This window comes from Pygocentrus nattereri, chromosome 19, assembly GCF_015220715.1.
Source record: "Pygocentrus nattereri isolate fPygNat1 chromosome 19, fPygNat1.pri, whole genome shotgun sequence".
NCBI lineage: Eukaryota > Metazoa > Chordata > Actinopteri > Characiformes > Serrasalmidae > Pygocentrus > Pygocentrus nattereri.
This window is the reverse complement of record NC_051229.1, coordinates 15060628-15084556: the sequence shown is the minus strand read 5'-3', so window position 1 is coordinate 15084556 and position 23929 is coordinate 15060628. Positions and strand designations below refer to the sequence as shown.

The window sequence follows — 23929 nt, the reverse complement described above, 5'->3', positions numbered from 1 at the left end:
GTATTATGTTTTCATAATTTTACAACGTTTAATATTTAATGTTATATAGCAAGCTGTTTAATATTAAATAAGTCTTCTAATTCTGTTTGTTCACCTTCCCAACATGGCAAAATGTATCAGCTTTAGAACATTTTTGCTATCAGATTCTAACCTGAACCTGTTAGATAAATGTGGGACCTGCTTATGTTGTTTACTTCCATTTATTGGCATTGCTGCTGACATCAGCTACTTATTCTGGCCTATCTGACCATGGCATCATGCTTTTTCAGCTGAGCTGGATGGTGCGCATTAGCGGCCTCCTGCAATAGCCTGACCCTTTAGGCTTTGGGCTTTTTCATCCCACTGCACCTGTTCATAGCTGTCAGACGATAGCCTGTGGTGCATGCCTGTGCATGTGTTTGTTTTACCCAAGGACCACAGCATCAGAGTTCTGGGTGACGGTTCCTCTGTTGTGACCCCTCCTCATGTCCAGGCAGGTAAGTCTCACTATTAGAAGGTCAAAGGTCATTATTTGGAGTGAAACAGGAAAAAGTGCTTGGCCACCTCAGTGTTGCATCTGTGTGTCTGTGGACTTCTTTCAGTCTGACTGTTGGTTGAATGGTGCTATTTTCAGACTGTAACGTGTGATTTGTTCACATGTTGATCACAAAATGTAACAACTGACAATTCTGATGGCTTGATATGAGAACATTAGTGATTCCCTATTATGAATTGCTTTCTGATGAACATTTGGGTCACAGGCAGATTGAGATACTTTTTTCTACAGACATTCAAGCTAATCAGAAATAAAAACAATAGCATGGAGTATTGTGTTAGCATTGCATCAGATGTTGCTTGACATTTTCTTGAATTCTATGTGACTGCTGTTGCCGTTGCACCACTGTGTGAAATGTTCTAATGGCTTCAGTGTACTGCATTTCTTAATGGAAGTTGTAATTTTAAAGCATGGTTTTGATTACACATATTGGGACCATTCTTCAGGTGTGTGAATGATGAAAGGTTTTGTGTGGGAAATCTCTTGAGATTTATGTCGTCTTTGTGTGAAAAGGGCACTCTGGACGAAGTTTTAAATCCAATCATTATTATATCTGTTATAAACATGCCAGCTCACCTATTACAGTGGTACTACAATGGTTTCTAGAGTGAGATTTTCCAGTTTAAAGAATAGGAAAACCTCCCTTTAACGATGTACCTTAAAGATGAGAGGAACTTTTAAAGAAATACAAGGCTTGAGGGTGGGCTGTTTGAAGTGAGTTTTTGGGGGTTTTTTTCTTGCTAAACTGGCTAATACCAAACGAAACCAGCTAGTTAGCATTGCCACAAGTAACCTGAATATCACTTCTGCATTTATTAGCCTCCATGTCTGTGGCTACGCTAGCAGCCAGGATTTCTTTATTGTCCTGAGTGGTTGTAGCATGTATTTTTGTACTGCATGCTGGATATTGTGTATTACAGTGATGAACAAAAACACAAAAAGGATACACAATTGTGAGTTCTGTCAAACCAAACTAAGGGTTGCAAAACTACAGAAAACATTACTACATTAAATAAGAGACAACATTAAATGCTAATTGTAGGTAATTGTCTTGTGAGGGGTAGGATGGATGAGAGCACTTTTGAGATGTTTGAAGAAGAGCTTGGGACACCATTGCAGGATGTTCATCCACAAAAACCTCTCAGACAAACTCGCCGGACAGGTACACCACAATTTCAACCTCATTCTTGAGCGATCTTATATCCAGCTTCCTTCCAGAAGCACACTGAAGTCATGGTCCTTTTAAAGAGGAATAAAGCTAGCTATTGGCTAAAATAGACTGAAGGAAGCAGCAGTGATATTTCAAGACTTGAAAGCACCTCTGTGTCTAATTATATACCAGACTGGCCATGACTGACATTGGCCACATACTGAAGCATAGTTACAGAGCAATAGCAACATGACACCAGCTAGCATGACAAACACTAGCTTCAGCTAGCATGACAAATATTAGCTTCAAACTCAGTCCCCTCTGTATCTGTATTGCTGTCACTGTATGCACATAGAGTACAATATCCCTGTTCTATATACACACTGTAAACTGACATGTCTTGTTTTCCAGAGAAGTATACTCAAAGAAGGGTCAGAGAGGTGAGTTTGGATGCCACTACACAATGAGGTTTGCATTGCCCAAGAATAGCAAAGTAATGGGAAACAGCAGCAGGGATAGATCTATTCAACTAGACTGCACAGCATTCCCTATAAACACAGAGCCATCAGCATGGATGACTACTGGGCAACTAATGACAATTACAGTTCCATGTCCTTCTTGAATATTTGAAATGCAAGGGCATTGGAGTCCATGAGTGTTATTTTGAATGTATCAAATGATCTGCTTGCCACAGGAACCTCCAATCGTTCAGGAGATACCAAAAGCTGTACCCTGTGAGCCCTCCGTCTCAAGAACCAGTAGGTCTTCACCCAACAATGTCTTGCTGTTGTTAATAATGCATGAATGCTAGTTAAGGGCAATTTAGCATGATGTATATGAAAACTCAACAGATACCCATTAGTTTTCTTTCAATTTTAGCTAATACTGGTCAAAATGTTCCTTTTATTACTCATTATGTGCTCCTAATTTCAGCCATTCTTTCCTAGCAAGAGACATCCAGGAACTGCAACAGCTAAAAACAATTAAATAGCTTTAAAGCATTTTGAGTGTAGTATAAATCTGTACGCACTAGCTGTCAGGTGGAAACTCTTCATTAGCCTATCACACTTGTTATTTGTGATTGACAGTAGTTGTAGCCTGCACAAATTACGTAAAATATTTTATGTTACAAAAGAGAATTACAGCTCAAAATGAATGAGGATCAGTAGTAGCCTGGTTTCCAACATTTTTGACCCCAACAACACCCCACCACCAGTCTCTGCCCCAATAAGAGAGAACAAAGTGACCCCCCTGAATTAGCTAGCTGGGAATCAATCTTACTTGATAGTCTAGCCACTGATCTATAGATGGGCATAAAGACAACACAGAAATGACCTTTTTATTAGCTCAAAAATGGATGACATACAGTTTTAATATAAAGTATTAAATATGAATATAAAAGAATTAAAACATATAAAGTTTTAATTCATTCAGCCTGAGATTGGAAGGCAAACTGAGATAAAGTATGGATAGTTGCCTGGCTAACTTTAGCTTTAACCTGTCCTCCTCATCTTTATTTGTCATTTGAGTCTCTGTTTTCTCCATTGTCATAATGACTGTAAACAGTTACTAGTTATATGGCCACAATAAAAATTTTCAAGTTCCTAGTAGTACCATTAACTCTTTCATTTACCAGCTAATAACAAATGGACCCAAAAGCAGTTGTAGTGTTCAAAAGTTAATCCTACTTTCAAGATACATCATGAGAATGTTTTTCTAGTCTTTAAATCAGAAAATCTCACTCTAGAGACTGCTGCGGCTTCTGAGTATGAGATAAGTAGACACTTTTACAAGAGATGTTGCAATGGCTACATGCTTCGTTTTGGCCTGAGTATTTAAAATGCCTTCCGACATCCCTGTTGCCACTGGTCCATTACCATAAGCATCTGCCATTTTTCTAGTTTTTAGTAAAACCTTCTCCCATCTCCTCCCGTTCACAGCACCACTACGCAAGACCTTGTCCCTTCAGAATGTGGCCCAGATTGAGATGCCATGGGAGGGAGTGACACTAAACCGCTGTCTCTTCATAGCTATCACCATACTGGTCCTTACTTCGGGCTGCCAAAAACTGAATGGTGAGTGCATTTACTGTGTCCAGCTCCAGTCTTGCAGGTCTTGGTCCAGCACAGTTTGTTGCTTTTCCTGTGCAGAGACACCTGATTCAACTCATCAGTTGGTTAGTTAGTGTGTTTAAGCAGGGAAAATCGCAAACTGTGCTGGATTATGACCCTCAAGGACCAGAGCTGGACACCCCTACCCTGTTTGAGTAAATGATGAAATTGTTTCACTCTTAAAAGTAAAGGTTCCTAAATGGTTATTGGTTTTAACATAGAAATCATGTTATATGTTCTTCAAAATGTAAAAGGTGTTTTACCTTTACACATCTCATTTATTTGTCTATTAAAACTATCATTTAACTATTTGTTTTTTAAGAAACCAGCCTTTAGGAAACCTTAAGTGGTTGTTCTATGGCAACACTCCATAGAACTCTTTCTGGCACCTTTATTGTGGGTACCATGAGTGACTAGGTCTTCTCCTCCTTCTTTCAGAGGTTGTACGAGGCCGCAAAGATGGAACTGATGTTGATGGCATAGGAACTGCGCTTAATGTGAGACATACCCTGGTCAAGAAAGGGCGGTTACCACTATCTCAGGTCAGGATAACCGCCTGATTTTTTACTTGTCCACACAATATGCTTGTCAGGTTTCATAGCTGAATTAAGGAAAGCATGCATAGAATATGTTATGCGATGAATCTACATTTATACAGCTAATAAGTGTTTTCCAGACACAAATTAAGCATTGTCTTGGTAAAAATTACAATGGTTGTTGAGATGGAAGAGTTTAGCAAAAACATCCACAGTTTTCCTCTTTAGCTTTTTACTAGAGCTACAGGGCAATGAAAAAGTATTTACCCCCTCCTGATATTTTTATTTGTCACAGTAAAAAATTTCAGATTCTCATCATTTCATTTATTGGAAGAAAAGAGTTTTGCAGCACCTAAGTATCTATAAGTATCTATATATATATATAAGTAATTGCCCCCTAAACTTAACTGGTTGTACCACTTTCAGCAGCAACAACTGCAAACAAATGCTCCTTTCACATCGCTGTGGAGGAATTTTGGCCCACTTTTTTGGTTTACTTGCTTTAATTCAATCACAATGGAGGCCTTTTGAGTATGAACTGACTTTTTAAGCTTTAAATGAATTCCACAGCTTCTGAATGATCAAAAGTTAGGACCTTGACTAAGCTACTACAAAACCTTCTTCTGATATAGAGCAGCATTATTGGTTCCGTCAGTTAAAGTCAACTAGGCCCTAAAGCATCAACGTATCCTCATATCATCAAACTACCACCAAGTTTGGCTTTTGGTAAGATGTTCTTATTGTGGAATGCTGTGTTAAGTTTACGTCACAACTAAGGGGGCACGTGGGGCCAGTTGGCACTGAATAACTTTTTCCTTCAGTAAATGAAGTAATTATTTTATGACTGCATTTTGTATTTACTGAGACTTTCTTTGTCTTATATTAAATTTGAATATTTAATATTTCAATCTTGAAGCCTAAATTGTCTAGTTGTCTAGGCTTTGTCCATTTTTGACAATGCTCATTTGTGTTCATGAGCTTCCATTACTCATTAGCTACATTAGCCTTGTAGCTTCAGCCCAAAACTAAAAAAGCAAACTGCAGACACCAAATAGGTCTTGGCTAATCTGAGGTATCTAAGAAAATAGCATAATTTGATTAAAAATCCCACAGTGTACATACAGATCTGTAGACACAATATCTGTGGTGCTCATATCTTTCTCTTATCTTCAAGCCTGAGACCTCTCTGTGGGACACGTTTTTCTGGTGGGTCAGTGATGATAATGATGAAGAAGAGGAAGGCAGACGAGGCAGATCAAGGAAGGTGACTCAAGAGAGAGCTTCCAGGGGCCTCAGACACAAAGCCATCCCAAACAGAAACCTGTTGAAGAGAAGACAGGATACATTTAAAGCACGTCGTGGAAAGGCCAGACAGGACAAAGAAGAGACAAAAGAGAGAGTGAAAGCACAAAGAATGAAGGAGAAGAGACTCAAACCGAAGAAGCTGGAGAAAGAAGAGCAAGGAGAAGAGAAGGAAGAGGAAGAGAAGATACAGAAGAAGACAAAAGAGAGCAAGAAAAAAGATACTAAGAAACAGTGAAGAAAGTTACAAAAGGCAAAGTGTTCTATATGAGAGGGCTTATAGGGGTATGATGGAGTACCAGACAAACCCAGGAAATCAGTAGGGGGAACGGTCTTCTTATTACAAATGTGATGTCTACAATAAGTGCTGCAAAAGGGTTCCCCAGAAGGCAGGGAAGCTTGAGTTGCAGGCCTAAATGGAGCATCTGTTTGGTCATTAGTTTAGCTGAGGTTTAGAGTTAAACATTAGTTTTAAGCCAGATTGCTCACTAGGAGATCACCCATCTGCCACTAGATGTCACTGTATCTGAGGGTTACCTTGAACCTGTGAGAGACACTGTTTTGCTGAAGGTTAAGGGAAGGTTGAAGCATTTATTTAACTCAATATTTATATAATCAATACGTAGGCCTATATCGACACCATGTGTCCAAAAGTACCCAGACACCTTCCAATTGGTGAATTCAGCTTGTATAATCTCCATAGAAAAGCACAGTCAATAGAATGGGATGCAGCAGCAGCCATGCTAGGCTAGAGGGGTATAAAGAAGGAGCTCCATCCAGTATATCTGGGATGAGTTAGGGTGGCATTTATGATCCAGAACTGGTCATCTAACATCAGTACCTGATCTAACCATTGTTTTTGTGGCTGAATGCAATCAAATCCTCACAGCAATGTTCCACCATCTAGAGTAAAGCCTTCCCAGAAGAGTAGAGGCTGTTACTGCAGCAGAAGGGGGACCAAACACCCTATTAATACCCTTAATTTGAGAACAAACACTGGGTGAGCAGGTTTCTACAGACTTTTTGAAATTGAGTATCTTGCAGGATTCAGGGGATAGCACAGCAATGGAAATGATTCAAAATTAGTCAAAATTTCCTTTAGTCTCGTTAAAGCTCTTCAGTATGTCAACTAAAGGCATGCATCAATTACAACTGTCTCGCCCTACAAAACCATGTTAGTGGAACCTCATAGCGACATCTAGTGGTAGATGTGTGATATCTAAATGACAGCAGTTAGGTTTAGTCTAAATCATAGGTGCGCTTTAAACGGCAGCTTCCAAGTTAAAGTAATAACTACATTTAATTTAGACTTAAACTCATGTTAAACTCTAAACAGCATCTAAGCTGTGACTGTGCCATTGCCTTAGTAAGTTATTTTGTTGTTTCTTGTTGGGATTATGTACTAGACAATGGTGATCAAGTGATGTTCTTTACCTTTATCTACCATGCTGGTCTTCAGATGACCAAAACTGACATGACTTTGGTCTTACGAAAAAATGACATGCAAAGGAGAGTTGAATTTGGATAATAAACCTGTTCTGAATCCTACATGATGTATATTATCATATTTTAAGAATTGTTCATCTTTCCACTAGTTTTGCTTTAGATGCTGTTTTTTTTTGACAGAATGGAAATATGACAAAACCCTCAAAAAAAGAAAAGTTAAATGTTAGTTACCTGTGTTCAAGGGCAAAGGTGCAAATTTGGTCTGACAAGTGGGTGAACAATGCAGAAAGCTCAAGACTGCATACAGCAATTTCAGGAATGATACATACTTGGTATAGTGATTGTTGGCAATTACAATAGTACACTGTGTGCATAATTATTAGGTAAGTCTCATTTTTGAGGATTATTTTTATTAATCACCAACTACAGTGCTCTCAGTTAATCCAAAATGTTAAAAAACCTCAAACATGAATGTTTAAGAAAGTCAAAGTGAGGTTTTTGCTTTCTAAGGAGAATATCTATATGTGCACAATTATTGGGCAACCATTACTGCGCAGAATTATTACGCAGCTAAGTGAAAAACACACATTATCCCATCTCACTTTATTTTCATCTGTTCAAGTGAGAATTATAAACAAACAACTCAAAACTTTCCAATAAACATTTCTGACAAAAAAAAAAAAAAAAAAAAAAAAAGTGACCAATATAGCCACCCTTCTTTTCAATAACAGTGATAAGCCTTCCATTCATGGAGTCTGTCAGTTTCTTGATCTGTTGACGATCAACTTTTTGTGCAGCAGCAACCACAGCCTCCCAGACACTGTTCAGAGAGGTGTACTGTTTTCCTTCACTGTAAATCTCCCGTTTAAGAATTGCCCACAAGTTCTCAGTTGGGTTCAGGTCCATGGCATAAGTTTTTCATCTTTAATGCCTTTACTGGTGAGCCATGCAGAGAAGTACTTGGATGCATGTGATGGAGCATTGTCCAGCATAAAAATCAGCATCTTTTTGAAAGATGCAGATTCTTCCTGTACCACTGCTTAAAGAAAGTGTGTTCTAAAACTGGCAGTAGGCTTGGGAGTTGATTTTGAGCCCATCTTCAACACGAAAAGGTCCAACCAGCTCATCTTTAATAATACCAGCCCATACCAGTACCCCACCTCCACCTTGCTGGCGTCTGACTCAAAGTGGAGCTCTGTGCCCGTTACTGACCCAGCCACGAGCCCATCCATCTGGTCCGTCAAGTGTCACTCATTTAATCCGTCCATAAAACCATTGAAAAATCTGTCTTCAGATATTTCTTGGACCAGTCTAGATGCTTCAGCTTGTGTCTTGTTCAGTGGTGGTTGGGTTTCAGCCTACCTTAACTTGGCCATGTCTCTGAGCGCTGAACATCTTGTACTTCTTGGTACTCCAGGTAGGTTGCAGTTCTGGAATATGACAGAACTGGAAGAAAATGCTTCACGCTTGATTCTTCTCAAATCCTTGGCAGTTAATTTGCATCTTTTTTTCTCAGGTTTCTTGCGACCCTGTTGACCGTTTGCAACAAAACATTTGATGGTTCTGTGATCATGCCCCAATATCTTAGCAATTTCAAGAGTTCTGCATCCCTCTGAGGGACTTTTGGTAATTTTTGACTTTTCAGAGTCAGTTCAATCTCTTTTATGGCCCATTTTGCCTAAAGAAAAAAGCCTAATAATTATGCACGCCTTGATATAGGGTGTTGACCTCCTTAGGCCACACCCTCCCTCATTACACAGATACACATCACCTGCTATGCTTAAATCCATTAAGCATTCAGGTTTATCCAGCTTGGAGTTAGAAAATATGCCTAAAAATCATATTATGGTCAAAATACTCACTAACATTCCTAAGTCTGAATGGTGTGTTCCTATAAATACTTCAGCAAAAAACCCCAAAACCCCAGTCATGATAAATACAACCCCAATTCCAATGAAGTTGGGACGTTGTGTAAAACAGAATACGATGATTTGCAAATCCTTTTCAACCTATATTCAATTGAATACAATACAAAGACAAGATATTTACTGTTCAAACTGATAAACTTTACTTTTTGCAAATATTCACTCATTTTGAATTTGATGCCTGCAACACGTTCCAAAGAAGTTGGGACAGGGGCAACAAAAGACTGGGAAAGTTGAGGAATGCTGAAAAAAACACCTGTTTGGAACATTCCACAGGTGAACAGGTTAATTGGAAACAGGTGAGTGTCATGATTGTGTATAAATGGAGCATCCCTGAAAGGCTCAGTCGTTCACAAGCAAGGATGGGGCGAGGTTCACCACTTTGTGATCAACTGCGTGAGCAAATAGTCCAACAGTTTAAGAACAATGTTTCTCAATGGGCAATTGCAGGGAATTTAGGGATTTCATCATCTACAGTCCATAATATCATCAAAAGATTCAGAGAATCTGGAGAAATCTCTGCAAGTAAGTGGCAAGGCAGAAAACCAACGTTGATCCCTCAGGCGGCACTGCATTAAAAACCAACATCATCCTGTAACAGATATTACCACATGGGCTCAGGAACACTTCAGAAAACCACTGTCAGTGAACACAGTTCGTCGCTCCATCTACAAGTGCAAGTTAAAACTCTGCCATGCAAAGCGAAAGCCATATATCAACAACACCCAGAAACGCAGCTGGCTTCTCTGAGCCCGAGCTCATCTGAGATGGACTGACGCAAAGTGGAAAAATGTCCTGTGGTCTGACGAGTCCACATTTCAAATTGTTTTTGGAGATCATGGACGTCGTGTCCTCCGGGCCAAAGAGAAAAAGGACTCTCCGGATTGTTATCAGCACAGAGTTCAATAGCCAGCATCTCTGATGGTGTGGGGGTGTGTTAGTGCCCATGGCGTGGGTAACTTGCACATCTGTGAAGGCACCATTAGTGCTAAAAGGTACATACAGATTTTGGAGCAACATATGCTGCCATCCAAGCAACGTCTTTTTCAGGGACGTCCCTGCTTATTTCAGCAAGACAATGCCAAGCCACATTCTGCACGTGTTACAACAGCGTGGCTTCGTAGTTAAAGAGTGTGGATACTAGACTGGCCTGCCTGCAGTCCAGACCTGTCTCCCATTTGAAATGTGTGGCGCATTATGAAGCACAAAATACGACAACGGAGACCCCGGACTGTTGAGCTACTGAAGTTGTACATCAAGCAAGAATAGGAAAGAATTCCACCTACAAAGCTTCAACAATTAGTGTCCTCAGTTCCCAAATGCTTATTGAGTGTTGTTAAAAGGAAAGGTGATGTAACACAGTAGTAAACATGCCCCTGTCCCAACGTCTTTGGAACATACTGCAGGCATCAAATTCAAAATTAGTGAATAATTGCAAAAAACAAAGTTTCTGTTTGAACATTAAATATCTTGTCTTTGTAGTGTATTCAATTGAATATAGGTTGAAAAGGATTTGCAAATCATCGTATTCTGTTTTTATTTGTATTACACGTCCCAACTTCATTGGAATCGGGGTTGTATGAAGAAAATGGATGGATGAATGGAAACAAAGTTTCATAGTACAGTAATGATTTCTAGTACTTTCTTTTTGCCATTGCTTGCTACAACTAAACAAACTAACAGTATGTTTTGGATTCAATTAGAGCTTTAACTGTAATAAGCAGTTATCCACTAATAAATATCTGGCAGCTATTTTGCAACTCAGCTATATACACCTCCCCCCCACCCCCTTACTATACTTGGGCTACTATATCTGATATTAGCACACTAACTGTATGATATGAAATAATAATAATGACTTTCCATTAATTTCCATTTATTATGTTTATAGTTTTGCTGAAACCAATTTTGGCGGCATAATCATTAGTTATGTGCACAGAAGGACCATGAAACAGGAACATGAAAGCCAGTGTATTCAAGTTAAGCATTCAAAATTATTTACCACCCATCATCTCCAAGCACATCACACATCATCATGAATAGACAACCTCCCTAAACAGATGGTCATTCCAAACCTGATATGCTCACAGGCAAAAAAAAACAAAAACAAAAAACAACTACTCGTTTCAGAGGTTTTAATAATAAAGTTCTTGACATTGTCACAACAGCCACCTTGCCACATTTATTGAAAATAAAACAACTACTCTGGACTGATGGGGGTGCTAAACTCACAGATTGACAAGCAAGCTTTAAGGAACACTCCTGTGTTCTTCAAAAAGGCCCTAATTGCCACACCTGTAGCACATGATTGCTTACCACAGAAAGAAATCCCCTTAAAAGAACAGAACACCTGTTCACTCGAAACAATTACAACAGAAGCCTAGCGGGTTCTGAAGCAAGTGTCCATTATTTCCTACTAAAAATGTATTCTTTTACTAAGCAAAAGTCACTGTAAGAAAAGATATCACCAATAACCAACCATGTGCTACAGATGTACAGACTAGGTTGAAAGTCCCTGAAGTACTGCTAAAGGAAACAAACTAAAGGAATGGTTTGACCAAATCAGTTATTACAATTGTATATCATACCAAATGTATGAACTAAATTATATATAGGCCCTTCAAACTGTGTTCCAAATGGATTTGAAGCTGATCTGTGGTGGTAGGCTAAACTCCTTATAGGAATATAGTTACAAAAAATTACAAAAATAACTAGCATCCTGATGTATATGGACCTCCAGTTGTTATTTACAAAAAATCAAACTGTCACAGAAAGTTGCATTCACAGACAATCGATCAAAATCATAACAAATCCATTGTAAAGACCATCTCCAAAGCTTCATGCTCAGTTGTTTGGGGGAGGCATTCCTCCTTCTGCAGGTATTGGTGGTCTCAGATGAGGTGGCAGTGTGCCAGGAGGAGGCATGCCAGGAGTATGGGCCATCTGGGGAGGGGCATTAGGGGGCAGCGGAGGCATGCCTGGGATGCCTCCAGGAGGTGGGGGAGGCACTGCTTCGCTAGGCGGTCGGGGGCCAAGGCCTGTCATCAGCGGAGGAGGACGTTTGATGCCAGCAGGAGGTGGTTGTCCACCAGGCTGCTGCATAAGCTTTTCCATCTTGAAGTGGAACTGCAGGAAAAACTGAGGAAAAAAAACATTAAATTAATGTCCAGAAGTGTGCAAAAGTCTCAGACATAAGAAAACTTAGTTAAAGCTATTTATCTAGGCAGCTTCTCATGAAACCACAATTAGAATAAAAGCAATAATACAACAGTTAGATATGACAATACAATTTGAGAAGCTTTGTGGAACAATCATGCAGTTATCTCAAATAAAAGATTGGTTGTTTTACAACAACTCTATCATTGCAATGAGGCTCAGCTGCTAAGTAATGCATGGTCTAAGTAGTTAGTAAGCTGCCCTCTACATTACCTTATACCAAGACATGCATAGATTATTTCTATTAGATAACATTTGACCTGCAGTCTGGTCAGATTCTGAAGAAGAGTATGATAGCAAGACTACATTCAATTCTGAACCTGTCGTTGTCCTTAAGTAAGGTTTTCAGAAACTATCAAAATACTCAAAAACACAAACGTTTTACAAACAGCTTGGAACAAAATGACAATTAGGTTAATCTGGCAAGCACTTAAGTTTAAAAGAAAAAAAACTGAGTTGAACCAAAGATTGTGTCAATTTAATTACCATCCATAAGAGATTGGTATGGCTGGTTTTACAATGAACGGCAAGCAAATGATCCACCATTGAGACAATCCAGATAATCCAGGGTTAGATCAAACTAAGTTTAAATCAGCTGAAAACACAAATACTGCTTTGTGAAGCCTCCGATTAGGGTAATCATTCGTTCATTAAGTGGAATTGGACAAATCCAAACAGACACTGAAGCTGAGGAGACCTCAGAACAAACCATTCTTACATTTTACTGCATTAATTCTATTAGTATTTCTTTGAATTTAATTTGTTATATAGCATTTTCACATGGACAAACATTTTATCAAAGTAAATAGGTTTAAACTGTTTACTTGGCTGGGCTTAAGACTTTTGCACAGTAACAGAATGCTAAGCAGGCAGAAAGACTCAGCGTAATCTTTAGACATAGCAAAATAGTGGGAAAGCAGCCAGTGTAATCCTCAGCAGGAAATCAAATCCCCTTCGGTCTCTTACTTGTTTTGTTTCCCTGTTCCAGTGTGTCCAGAAGCGGCTTTCTGATTTGTCTATTTCTCTGCTTGGAACCTATGCGTATGAAGAGAGAAAACAGTTATTTTCTCAAGTATAAATAAAGAATAAGTATAAGAAGGCAGTCTAAGGACACTTTAAATTAATTCTAAGACACATACTATGACACATTAAAAAAATTCACATGATAATATTACTGACAAACAGTACCTTAAACGCAATAGTTTCATAGGGCTCTGCTGCCAAGAGCAGATACTGCCAACGACGGTCAGGTGGTTCAATCCGCTGCTCATATGCAGACATGAAGCGATGTCTGGGTCCAATACCCTCTGCAATCTCAGGGTAGTCAATCTGAGAAAAAGACAGTTTGTTACATCAGTGTCAAATAGTTGTTGTGCTTTGCCCCAGCTTTATTATTATTTAGAGAAGACTTAGTAATAATTGTTACCTGGAAAAGCAGACTTTGTTGACCAGTTTCTGGATCCCTCTGTTTTGTTACTGTCAATGAAAACATAATACCAGTGAAATCACTGAAGTCAAAACTGACCTTTTTACATTTTTAGTTCATGTCTCTACTCACCTAAAGCAAGATCTAACATATTGTACTGTTGAAAAGACCAAATTCTTGTTTTCTTAAAACCCTGGAAGCGTAATAACTTCCAACCACCTCTAAAACAAAATTTTGATTACACCACTGTGCACCAGCAGGTGGGAAACAAACATTAAAGAATACTGTTTTACTTTCCCTACACTCAACTAGAACAAAGATACAGTGGGGGGAAAAAAAAAGTATTTAGTCAGTCACCAATTGTGCAAGTTCTCCCACTTAAAAAGATGAGAGAGGCCTGTAAGTGACATCATAGATAGACCTCAACTATAAGAGACCAAATGAGGAAAAAAAATTTCAGAAAATCACATTGTCTGATTTTTAAAGAATTTATTTGCAGATAATGGTGGAAAATAAGTGTTTGGTCAATAACAAAAGTTCATCTCAATACTTTGCTCTATATCCTTTGTTGGCAATGACAGAGGTCAAACGTTTTCTGTAAGTCTTTACAAGGTTGGCGCACACCGTTGCTGGTATGTTGGCCCATTCCTCCCTGCAAATCTCCTCTAGAGCAGTGATGTTTGGGGCTGTCGGCGGGCAACACGGACTTTCAACTCCCTCCAAAGGGTTGAGATCTGGAGACGGGCTAGGCCACTCCAGGACCTTAAAATGCTTCTTACGAAGCCACTCCTTTGTTGCCCTGGCAGTGTGCTTGGGATCATTGTCATGCTGAAAGACCCAGCCACGTTTCATCTTCAATGCCATTGCTGATGGAAGGAGGTTTGCACTCAAAATCTCACAATACATGGCCCCATTTATTCTTTCATGTACACGGACCAGGCGTCCTGGTCCCTTTGCAGAGAAACAGCCCCAAAGCATGATGTTGCCACCCCCATGCTTCACAGTTGGTATGGTGTTCTTTGGATGCAACTCAGCATTCACTCTCCTCCAAACACGACGAGTTGTGTTTGTACCAAACAGTTCTACTTTGGTTTCATCTGTGATTCAGGTTCATTCAGTGGTCTTGTAGGTCTTCCATTTTCTGATTATTGCTCCCACAGTGGTTTCTTCACACCAAGCAGCTTGCCTATTGCAGATTCAGTCTTCCCAGCCTAGTGCCGGTCTACAATCTTGTTTCTAGTGTCCTTCGACAGCTCTTTGGTCTTCACCATAGTGGAGTTTGGAGTGTGACTGTTTGAGGTTGTGGGCAGGTGTCTTTTATACAGATAACGAGGTCAAACAGGTGCCATTAATACAGGTAATGAGTGGAGGACAGAGGAGCCTCTTAAAGAAGTTACAGGTCTGTGACAGCCAGAAATCTTGCTTGTTTGTAGGTGACCAAATAATTATTTTCCACCATTATTTGCAAATAAATCCTTTAAAAAAATCAGACAATGTGATTTTCTGAATTTTTTTCCCTCATTTTGTCTCTCATAGTTGAGGTCTACCTATGATGTCAATTACAGGCCTCTCATCTTTTTAAGTGGGAAAACTTGCACAATTGGTGATTGCCTAAATATTTTTTTCTCCACTGTACTCCATGATACATTTCACTTACCAAGTCTATTGTAATTTCAGATTTCTGTTCAATCACATACTACAGTGAACCATTATAAGGGAATTCTGTTGATTCAGTAAAAAATTCTGCATAATTAGGAACAATTGGTTAGGAGTTTCTTGATTTGATGAGAAATTTTAGAGAAACTTGCCGACTCAGAATGGTTTAAAGTGGTGGGGATTGGAACCAGAACCTTTTAAAGTGTTTTACACATCTAAAAGCTCTCTCAGAGAAAGGTACTAAAGGAAATTGTTTAGGAATCCACTTCCTGATGCAGGAAACATTAAGATAGTTTTGCAATAAGGTTTTAACCTAAAGCATAATTTCTTTTAATCTGCTCATGGCAGAGAGGTACATGAGGGCATTCTAAGGCAAAACTGTGACAATTTTTTTTATTATTATTTACCACCTTTTCACCATTATCCACATTACAAATGTCACACTAAACTCAAAGCTAAGACGACATGTAGGTCCATGTAGGGCATTTTGGATAGCAAATAAAATGTCTATGTCCTGCAAATATTGTGACCCCTATTTAATATCACTGCCACCACCACTGTAAAGAAATCTGATTCTCTACAATGCACAACGGTACCAGCCTGTCTCTGTTTACACTTCCCTGACTGAATTATGCAGAGTTTTTTCAAAAATCTGCTCCTCTTCAACAGCAGTGGTGTTCAGTCCTGGTCCTGGAGTACCAATGCCCTGCATGTTGTAATGTTTTCACTACTCTTACAGACCCAAGGGTTGTTAGTTATTCATTATTTATCACAGTCAGGTCAGAAAAATTTCAGAGCAGGATTAGAACCACTGATTTACAACATTCAGGGCTTTTACCTTTGTAACCCGGTCGTCCAATCTTTACAAATTTCTTCACTTCCACCTTTACTTTCTCAGGGGCTGGCTGGGCAGGGGCCTCTTTTGCCTCTTTAGCGGCTCGTCTTGCTCTGTTTGGGGAAAATAAGAAGAGAATGAGAGAAAATGTATAGTTGTGAAAGCTTAAAATATGGTAAGGTCTCCAAGGCTGCAATTCTTTTCATACATCTAACGTGTTATACTCACAAATTAGTCTGGTGCTTTTTTCCCTGTGTGTGAGCAAGGTAGCTTCCCTGAAGAAGAAACAATCAAGTGAATATGGATAAGAGACTACAGTTAAAAAGAAGACATATGAACAAATGCAAATGAACCCACAACACAAGCCTGCATTCCATCTACATTATTAGTTAATAATATTGCCATATTGTTCAGCCCTAATGTTTATAGCTTACCTCGTTATTGTGAAGTGTGAGACACAGTTTGCATTCATATGAGCCCAAATGGTTTTTCATGAAATATGGATCCTTGTTTATGTCTATTGTTTCCAAAGCCAGCTGACGTAAACGTTCTCTGCGGTCTCGGTTGCTCTCTGAGGCAGAGGCCACCCCACCGCTGCCGGTTTTACCACCGGCTCTGTGTTGGAAATCCATTTTTTACAAGGCAGAGAGCTCAGTACCGCAGGCTCAGGACTCTCACTCTTCCTGAATGTCCAAATGCTGAGCTGACCTGATTCAGCACAAAAGACAAACATGAATAGGGGAAAACAGATTAATGCACGTACAAACACGGTGCAGCAAGTTACTCTAAGAAAAAAATGATGTTAATTTTGTACAGAACATCTATAATGTGCAAGGGAAGTGAATAAAACTAGTTACATTTACTCAGCTACTTGTATTGAAGTAAAATATTGATAGATTTATATTTCTACAAATCATTTTCAAATGATAATACTAATAACGACATATATCTGTGAGGAAATGAGTTTACTGTTTACTCAGTTGCATTTTGGCATTACAAATAAGTCGCTAAGTCCATTTAAGCATAATTATATTCCGTTGTGTTAGTTCAGCTCCTGGACTGCTTTGCTGCTCGTATCTCTCTTTCTGGAGCTTTTGCATTTTATTCTACATCAGAAGACTCAGAAAGACGAGAACAGAGCCTACCAGTCTTCAGTTCCTATGCCAAGAGACACTGAATGTAGTTACAAAGACGTTCCGCTGCAGTTTTACCGAGAACTCTGTACTTGAGGATTTTTTTCATTCCTGCTTTTGTATCTAATTATTTTTGGAAGTGTAATTTCATCGTTACTTGAATAGGTTCACGCCACTCTGTGCACCTCTGATAAACCACTAACGTTAACTAGTTGTTGTTTCCTCAGCTGCTAACCGGCTAACGCGGCTAAACCTTCCCATTCAAACTGAGCAGCCAGATTCCGTTTATGTTCAATCGAATCTTTACTCAAATCTTTTCCATCGCTTTTTTCTAAAAAGACGGCATTATAAATATTCATAAGAACGTTAACTACATTACAAAAATTCCTTTTGTTTTTAGTTAGCTACCTTGACGTCCTGCTCACGCGTACCGCAACAACCGCCACACTGCGCATGCGCTAAACCAAATTACGCTTTTCCTTTTCCTGTTCGTTTGTATAAAAAAGTGTCATTTTACAAAAGTATTATTCCCCATCAAACGTTATTTTGTTTCTTAAACACGTATGTTTGTTTTATAATCATTTGAAACCTGTGGGAATGGAAATTTTAAGTTTTAATTTTTAAGATAATTGTTTGTATCCTGTAGCAGTGTTATATATTATTTATTGATTTTTATATTACTCTGTTTGATGTTGTATTGCAAACTTAAATTTCTTATCTCCTGTAAAAGTTGTTGTAAAAAATTACTTATTTACTGATTTAAAACCAATACTACAAAATGGTGTTTATAGGGGAATAACTGCCGCACGCACGCACACACGCACACGCACACTCTCACTCTCACTCACTCACTCACTATGTGGACACGTTTGGCTTTTATTTTGAAAAGACATTCGTTTGGATGTCTTCTGGATCTCTTCCTTCACAGTGCTTGTACGATTCTCGAGAACAGGGCATTAACAGCGAATCAGAGGGATCCGAGTTTGTCTGTTGTTAGTTGCGTTTTTAGTCAGTCAGGGGGGGGGAAACAAGTCAGAAGTGAGAGCAGAGTGACCGGAATGTAACTTAGCATTAGCTGCTGTCCTGCGGACATGGGTGATGGTAACTCATAGCTGGCTGATAAACATAATGAACTGGACCAGGCGGCCAATGTGAACCATCCATCAACCGATTGAGTCATCGCATCATTAGTATATTCAGAATGGTAACCTTATTAACCATCAAGCCAGCCAACTAGACAGTATCCAGAAGTATTATTCCAGTGTAAGGCAGGACTTAAAATGCGTTTTAATGAAAAAGAGCTCATCTTCCTGAGTCGACAGCCCTCTGAGAGGGCGGCGGAGTTGGGCATGAGGGGACCCAAGAAAGGCGACGGTAAGACATCGATAACATCCATCATCATTCGCTCAAAATCATTATTTATCACTGAGGGGCACACGATTGTTTTAAGCGCATTAGGTAAGTCTGCTTTGTATTGACTGAGGCAACGTATTCCCTTGTTACTTTCTTCCAACCACCCTGGTATTTTGTTCTTCCAACAGTCATGAAGAGGCGACTTGTGAAGCTTATCGTGAATTTTCTGTTTTACTTTCGCACAGACGAGGAGGAGGTGGGAATATCTTTCTCCTTGAAACCGTTTTAAAGAATAGAATAAAGCAGACATACAATGCATGCACATAAGAATCATAGTGTCATATGCCAGGGGGTACAGATGTTCAAAAAGGTGTTGTCTGCCATTATTAAAATATATATTAACACAGTAAGAAACTATATAATTTCTGTCGTGCTGTGTAATGATTATATGGCATAATGCGTTCACTTCCTAGAGTATTCCTGTAGTACTGCCTTTTACTCATCTATATTTGTGTATTATCCTGTAGTAAACTTGTCTGAATTGGCTATAAGCTTGATAGAAGTAGCCTGTAGAAATTTCCACAGTACTACTATAGTTTTTTTTTTCATGAGGTTTTTAAAAAAATCTGATGGTTTTAAAGCTTTTCTGTTTTTGAGAAGAAATTAACTCCATGTAAACTTCTAAATGATGGAAATGTGGCTTGTTCTTATTACATTTTTGTTTGTCTATTTAGTATTTGGCTAAAATGAACATAAAGTTGTTATATGAAGTTTTAGTATAATTTGAATTAGTTGAGAAGTTATATAACGGCAGATGTATTGTGTACATTCACAGCCGGTTGGGGCTTTACTGCTAGAACAGTGTCGAGTCGAGAGAGAAGATGATATGGCCTTCTCCATTGGTGAGTCTCATGACCAGTCAGCAGCATCACACAGAAGAACAATTGTTCATGGCCGGTTGGACAGATGTTAAAGGAGAATTCCTCTGGTTTGTAAAAACTCAAAACAGTCAGTGAGGTGTAAAGAAAGTAATTCAGAGTAGGTGAATGTTGTTCATTATAGAGAAACTCATCAACTCAGATTTCTTTACAATAGTGGTGATAGGAACCAGGGGTCACAATGTCTACATATATAGCCATTTTATTTAATATATAAAACGATCAGTGAACCTTCGCAAGTCTTCTGTTTTGGAATTTTGGAAACAGTCAGTTCCAAAATTATAATGAGTAAAAATGTTCATGAAAAGTGTCTTTGTGGTTAAATAGCACAAAAACACTAGAAAAAACACTTTTAATTGAAGTAAATTTAGTCTAAATCTAAATATACCTCCTTTTTGTATATAAGTGATAATCCAAGTATAATTAAATAATAATTAAGAAGTTTAAAACAACTGGAGCAGTAGTTAAGCTGTATTTGTAGTTAAGATGTATTTTGTTCCTACATACAGTAAGAAGGACAGTTTAGAGGCAAACATTTTTCAGGATCCAGGTCTCTAAAATTATGCAGAAAAAATAGTGGAATTCCCCTTTTATTTATTAAAATGAATGTCTTGCATGCCAGACTGCATCTGTAAAGGGCTAATTCTGCACTTCCTCTTTCAAACCAAGCAAACAAGCCTTTATCATTATGACGCATTACCAAGATAAATATTAAACTGTCCACCACATTTACATGTACTCTCTGCTGTCAGCTTTTCTAGATGAGGCTGAGAGAAAATATCTGTTTGAATGTGACTCTCAGGAGCAATGCCTTGAGTGGATAGATGCCATCATTAAAGCTAGGTCTGTAGAATTTTGCATGCTTATCAACCATATTTGTCATAGTTATCATATGCCAGTTCCCATTTGACTCATCTTTTTTCACAGCTATGAGTTCATGCGAAAAAACCTCATCTTTTATCGTTCTGAGATCCATCGACTCACTGGCAAGGTAAGGACAAAATTCTAGAATAGAACTTAAACTGATCCCAAAAATGCAGCACAAGGCATCATTACACACTGTGCATCAACTGATCCCCAAGTTTTTAATGTTCAGCTACTGATGACCATTAACTCAACATTTGACCGTTTGCGTAGTAACAGTTGACACGCCTTTTAGCCAAACACAGTCATCTCTAAGCATCGCTTCCTCTGTCAAGTGAAGGATAAACGTCAACAAAACTCCTTAGAACAAACAGTGAGAAACATAAAATTTATACTTTTTGTATTTGCTATCCGGTGTCGACCAGAGGAAGATGGGTTCCTCTTTTGAGTCTTGGTTCTTCACAGTCTTTCTTCTTGTTGCTCTTTGGGACTTTTTCTCTGCCACTGTCGCACTTGGCATGCTCAGTTGGACTTGGACCAAGATTTTCTGTAAAGCTGGTTGGTGACAACACCCGTTGTAAAAAAAAAGCACTACATGATTGAACTTTGACTTGAGCAAATAAATGCTAATGGCCCAAATACAAAGCTTTTAAAATCTAATTTTGTCAGGTGCCTAAAACCTTTGCATAGTACCACATATCAGGAATGTAAAGCAGTTAGTACTACAGTAAGCACTAACACTGTGACACTATTGCTTCTTACCATTATAAATGCTTTCAGTATTTATATATGTGTAGTGTGATTTCTTCTACCTTCTTTAAAAAAATTGCTGCTCAACTTTTTTTAGCAGAAAAAGCAAGTCATACTGCTTAGATATCAAGAATATAAATGAGTCAGCAGTAACCGTCTTTTTGCTGCTGTAAACACAATATTATTACTATGTGGATCCTCCTTTGGAAAATAAGCCACTCGACAAATCCTCATATTTTGGGCTTTTCATTGTAAATGTTATGCGTTTATGCACAAGAGTGTCATCATAGCTTTACTGGTAACTGCCATCATAAAATGAGTGAGTTTATTTTGGCTGAATGGCGAGTGCACACTGTATTGAATATTGACTATTATTTATTCTAACCATTCAAAATCAATGGACTTGAATTGCCACTTGATGTGTTTTACAAATTTTTTTTTGTTGTTGTTTGTTGTGGGCGTTACCTTCATGATAGGACCCATTGGAGCAGTATGGGATTTCAGATGAGACTCGCTTCCAGGTCAGCAGCGGGCTTCCTCCTCTACCCCCTCCCCCCACATAACCTAGTCCAGCGAGTCAGAGCAGAAACTGCCCACCCCGTATGTGTAGAGCATTTTCAAAAGAACTGAAAGACTGCTGTTTTTTCTCTTTTTACAATTAAGACATTTCTAAATGCAACATTGCCACTTTTTCCTCTTCATTGTCTGATTTACAGATTTGAAGCTTTATCACTGTTTTTTTTTAAATGATTGTATAGTTATATGTTGGTAGTTGTCAGTTGGTTTTATACATAATGGCACTGTTATGAATATCAGCTGAGAATGAGCCAGTAGCATTTGAATCCATTTTTATAAACAGGTCATTTTCTTTGCTGTTCGTTTCATGCTGTCAGTCTGATGGCCTTTGTGCTTGCTGTCAGGTGCAACACTTTAACTGTGAGATAACACACTTAGAAAAGTTCTATTGACCACAGTTTAGACCATAGTTATATTGGTCACTGCTTTCTGATTGTACAGCGGAGGCAGTACCCTGTCTAAATGGGTGGTATGGGCTGCTTGTGGTTTCCCCTCACAGAAGAGTGTGCCTAGAGCACCCATTTTGCATTCTGTGACACATTTAGACACCACTTCCCATGACTCAGGCCTCATTTTGCATGACAGAAAATTGATTGCTTTGTTTTATGCATTTTGTTAGTTTAAATGCAATATTTCATACAGCATTTGGTCTATCTACAATAGTTTAACTTAAACTGAATGTCTGTCACCTCTGACTTAATTTTGCACAGTTTTCCTTAATCCTTGAATTTACACCACTCTTTTCAGAATTTAATGCCTGCACTGCTACTACTATGTGTAATTACACTGCAAGACCAACACTGGCATATTAAGTAGCTGGACAGTGTAAACATTACAAATCCTTTGTAAATGATGGGCATTAGGAGTGAAACTAAGAGCAACTATAGAGTCTCTCTTCGGTTTACTAACACAGCCTGTTCCCAGTAGCTCACCTGTTCCCAGTTGTCTGTTTTTGTTTTTGTTTTTTTTTTTGTTACCTGTTTAAGATTGGTACCAGTAGGACTTAATGTTGCTCAAGGGTACTGTCCTCTGTCTTTGCTAACAGTTGCAGCTAAAACCAACAACATTTTAGCGAATAATTTACTGTTCCAGGTGAAGATAGTCACCAAGTATAACCGCATGACCCAAAATTGGAACTATAATGGTATAGGTGGTTTTACTAACACTATTAGCATTTATGCTAGCCTCCACAGAAAGTGTTTTACTCATATTTTCACACATTCAAGAAAAAAATATAACCTATGTTTAATTCACTGTGTAATTCACTGTGTAATTGTAGACATTTGTGTGAGTGCAGAAAAATCATGCTGTATTATTATTTCAACACAACTAGCAGTAAGCAAAGATTATCAAGGTAGCTAATGCATAAGTTTCCACTCTTAAGAGAAAAAAGTGAAGCTTTTCTTCACTCTACATGTGTAAATGTAAAGTTAGATCCATTTGTGAGTGTGTGCATTATATTGTTTCATGCAAGGTGGCTAATAAGTCAGATTGGATGCTTTATAATGGCATAAAATGACCTGTTTGACTGACCATACATTTCTTATGGACTGCAAGGTTGCATGTTTTACGTCAAATTGCAGTTCTGTTAATAAACTTGAATGGTCTCTCGCAAAGAAGAATGCTTCATCCCATGTTTCACAACTGTAAGCCTACAGCTGGATCCATGTGTGTTTCATCTTTTATATGTTTTTGTGTGTTTCATTTTACAATTCAAAAATCTTTATCTTATGTTTTTTTAATAAAGCATTTTTCAAAAACTATTTCTGAAATGTTCTGAGGATATCTGAATGGAATCCTCCAGCATTTTTCAGCCAAATCTGAATGTTGTAGTCATTTATAACAGCTGATAATTTTAACAGATTGAGTACAAAAAAAACAGTGGGCAGATGCTTAATCACCTGCCTAGTGTGTTTTTATTAGCTCTTTTCTGGTTTTATCCTTTCTGCCTTGCAATTATGGTCTATGGTAAACAACCAAATGCTGCAGCAGTGGGATATTAGGTTGAAAAACGCTGGACTATTCATTTAAGGTTGTGAATTAGCTATGGTTGGTTAGTCACTCAAACCTAAGTTCTTCATAGAAACAACTGAACTTTCCACAGAGTCCTCTATGCAAGGGCAAATTGTCACTTTGCTAAGGCAAGCAGGGACTTAGGGTGCAGTGCAACTTTTGAG

General features: G+C 38.5%; 3 protein-coding genes across 4 annotated transcripts; 2 read left to right on the top strand and 1 right to left on the bottom strand.

The window, feature by feature from the left end:
• Positions 1 to 423: 423 nt before the first annotated feature.
• LOC108427096 lies at positions 424 to 8501 on the top strand. The gene is made up of 8 exons (XM_017697040.1): positions 424 to 476; positions 1578 to 1697; positions 2097 to 2125; positions 2380 to 2443; positions 3626 to 3760; positions 4235 to 4338; positions 5507 to 5790; positions 8498 to 8501. The coding sequence occupies exons 2-8, from the start codon at positions 1601 to 1603 to the stop codon at positions 8499 to 8501; spliced, it is 717 nt and encodes a 238-aa protein (XP_017552529.1). The 5' UTR covers positions 424 to 476; positions 1578 to 1600.
• Positions 8502 to 10864: 2363 nt separating this feature from the next.
• On the bottom strand, positions 10865 to 17756 carry sf3a2 (splicing factor 3a, subunit 2). 2 transcript variants are annotated; one of them, XM_017697101.1, is made up of 8 exons: positions 17680 to 17756; positions 16573 to 16846; positions 16367 to 16413; positions 16142 to 16251; positions 13648 to 13697; positions 13410 to 13550; positions 13188 to 13256; positions 10865 to 12143 (listed from the first exon to the last, which is right to left on the bottom strand). In XM_017697101.1, the coding sequence occupies exons 2-8, from the start codon at positions 16768 to 16770 to the stop codon at positions 11850 to 11852; spliced, it is 909 nt and encodes a 302-aa protein (XP_017552590.1). In that variant the 5' UTR covers positions 16771 to 16846; positions 17680 to 17756; the 3' UTR covers positions 10865 to 11849. The 2 variants fall into 2 exon arrangements, with proteins under 2 accessions (XP_017552590.1, XP_037403607.1); XM_037547710.1 differs by lacking the exon at positions 17680 to 17756 and adding an exon at positions 17284 to 17606.
• Positions 17757 to 18168: 412 nt separating this feature from the next.
• Positions 18169 to 23374, top strand: plekhj1 (pleckstrin homology domain containing, family J member 1). The gene is made up of 6 exons (XM_017697100.2): positions 18169 to 18645; positions 18813 to 18880; positions 19460 to 19526; positions 20315 to 20405; positions 20490 to 20553; positions 21653 to 23374. The coding sequence occupies exons 1-6, from the start codon at positions 18552 to 18554 to the stop codon at positions 21737 to 21739; spliced, it is 471 nt and encodes a 156-aa protein (XP_017552589.1). The 5' UTR covers positions 18169 to 18551; the 3' UTR covers positions 21740 to 23374.
• The last annotated feature ends 555 nt before the right edge of the window (positions 23375 to 23929 follow it).

What these genes read in the sequence shown, in the direction of transcription:
- sf3a2 (XM_017697101.1), bottom strand. Translation starts at nt 16,770, where the DNA reads ATGGATTTCCAACACAGAGCCGGTGGTAAAACCGGCAGCGGTGGGGTG. An exon ending in TGGACGACCGGGTTACAAAG is followed by an intron (nt 13,698 to 16,141) that starts GTAAAAGCCCTG and finishes TTTCATTGACAG; the next exon opens with TAACAAAACAGAGGGATCCA. An exon ending in AACAAAGTCTGCTTTTCCAG is followed by an intron (nt 13,551 to 13,647) that starts GTAACAATTATT and finishes TCTTTTTCTCAG; the next exon opens with ATTGACTACCCTGAGATTGC.
- plekhj1 (XM_017697100.2), top strand. Translation starts at nt 18,552, where the DNA reads ATGCGTTTTAATGAAAAAGAGCTCATCTTCCTGAGTCGACAGCCCTCT. An exon ending in TTCGCACAGACGAGGAGGAG is followed by an intron (nt 18,881 to 19,459) that starts GTGGGAATATCT and finishes GTACATTCACAG; the next exon opens with CCGGTTGGGGCTTTACTGCT. An exon ending in TCCATCGACTCACTGGCAAG is followed by an intron (nt 20,554 to 21,652) that starts GTAAGGACAAAA and finishes CCTTCATGATAG; the next exon opens with GACCCATTGGAGCAGTATGG.
- LOC108427096 (XM_017697040.1), top strand. Translation starts at nt 1,601, where the DNA reads ATGGATGAGAGCACTTTTGAGATGTTTGAAGAAGAGCTTGGGACACCA. An exon ending in CTCAAAGAAGGGTCAGAGAG is followed by an intron (nt 2,126 to 2,379) that starts GTGAGTTTGGAT and finishes TGCTTGCCACAG; the next exon opens with GAACCTCCAATCGTTCAGGA. An exon ending in GGGCTGCCAAAAACTGAATG is followed by an intron (nt 3,761 to 4,234) that starts GTGAGTGCATTT and finishes TCCTTCTTTCAG; the next exon opens with AGGTTGTACGAGGCCGCAAA.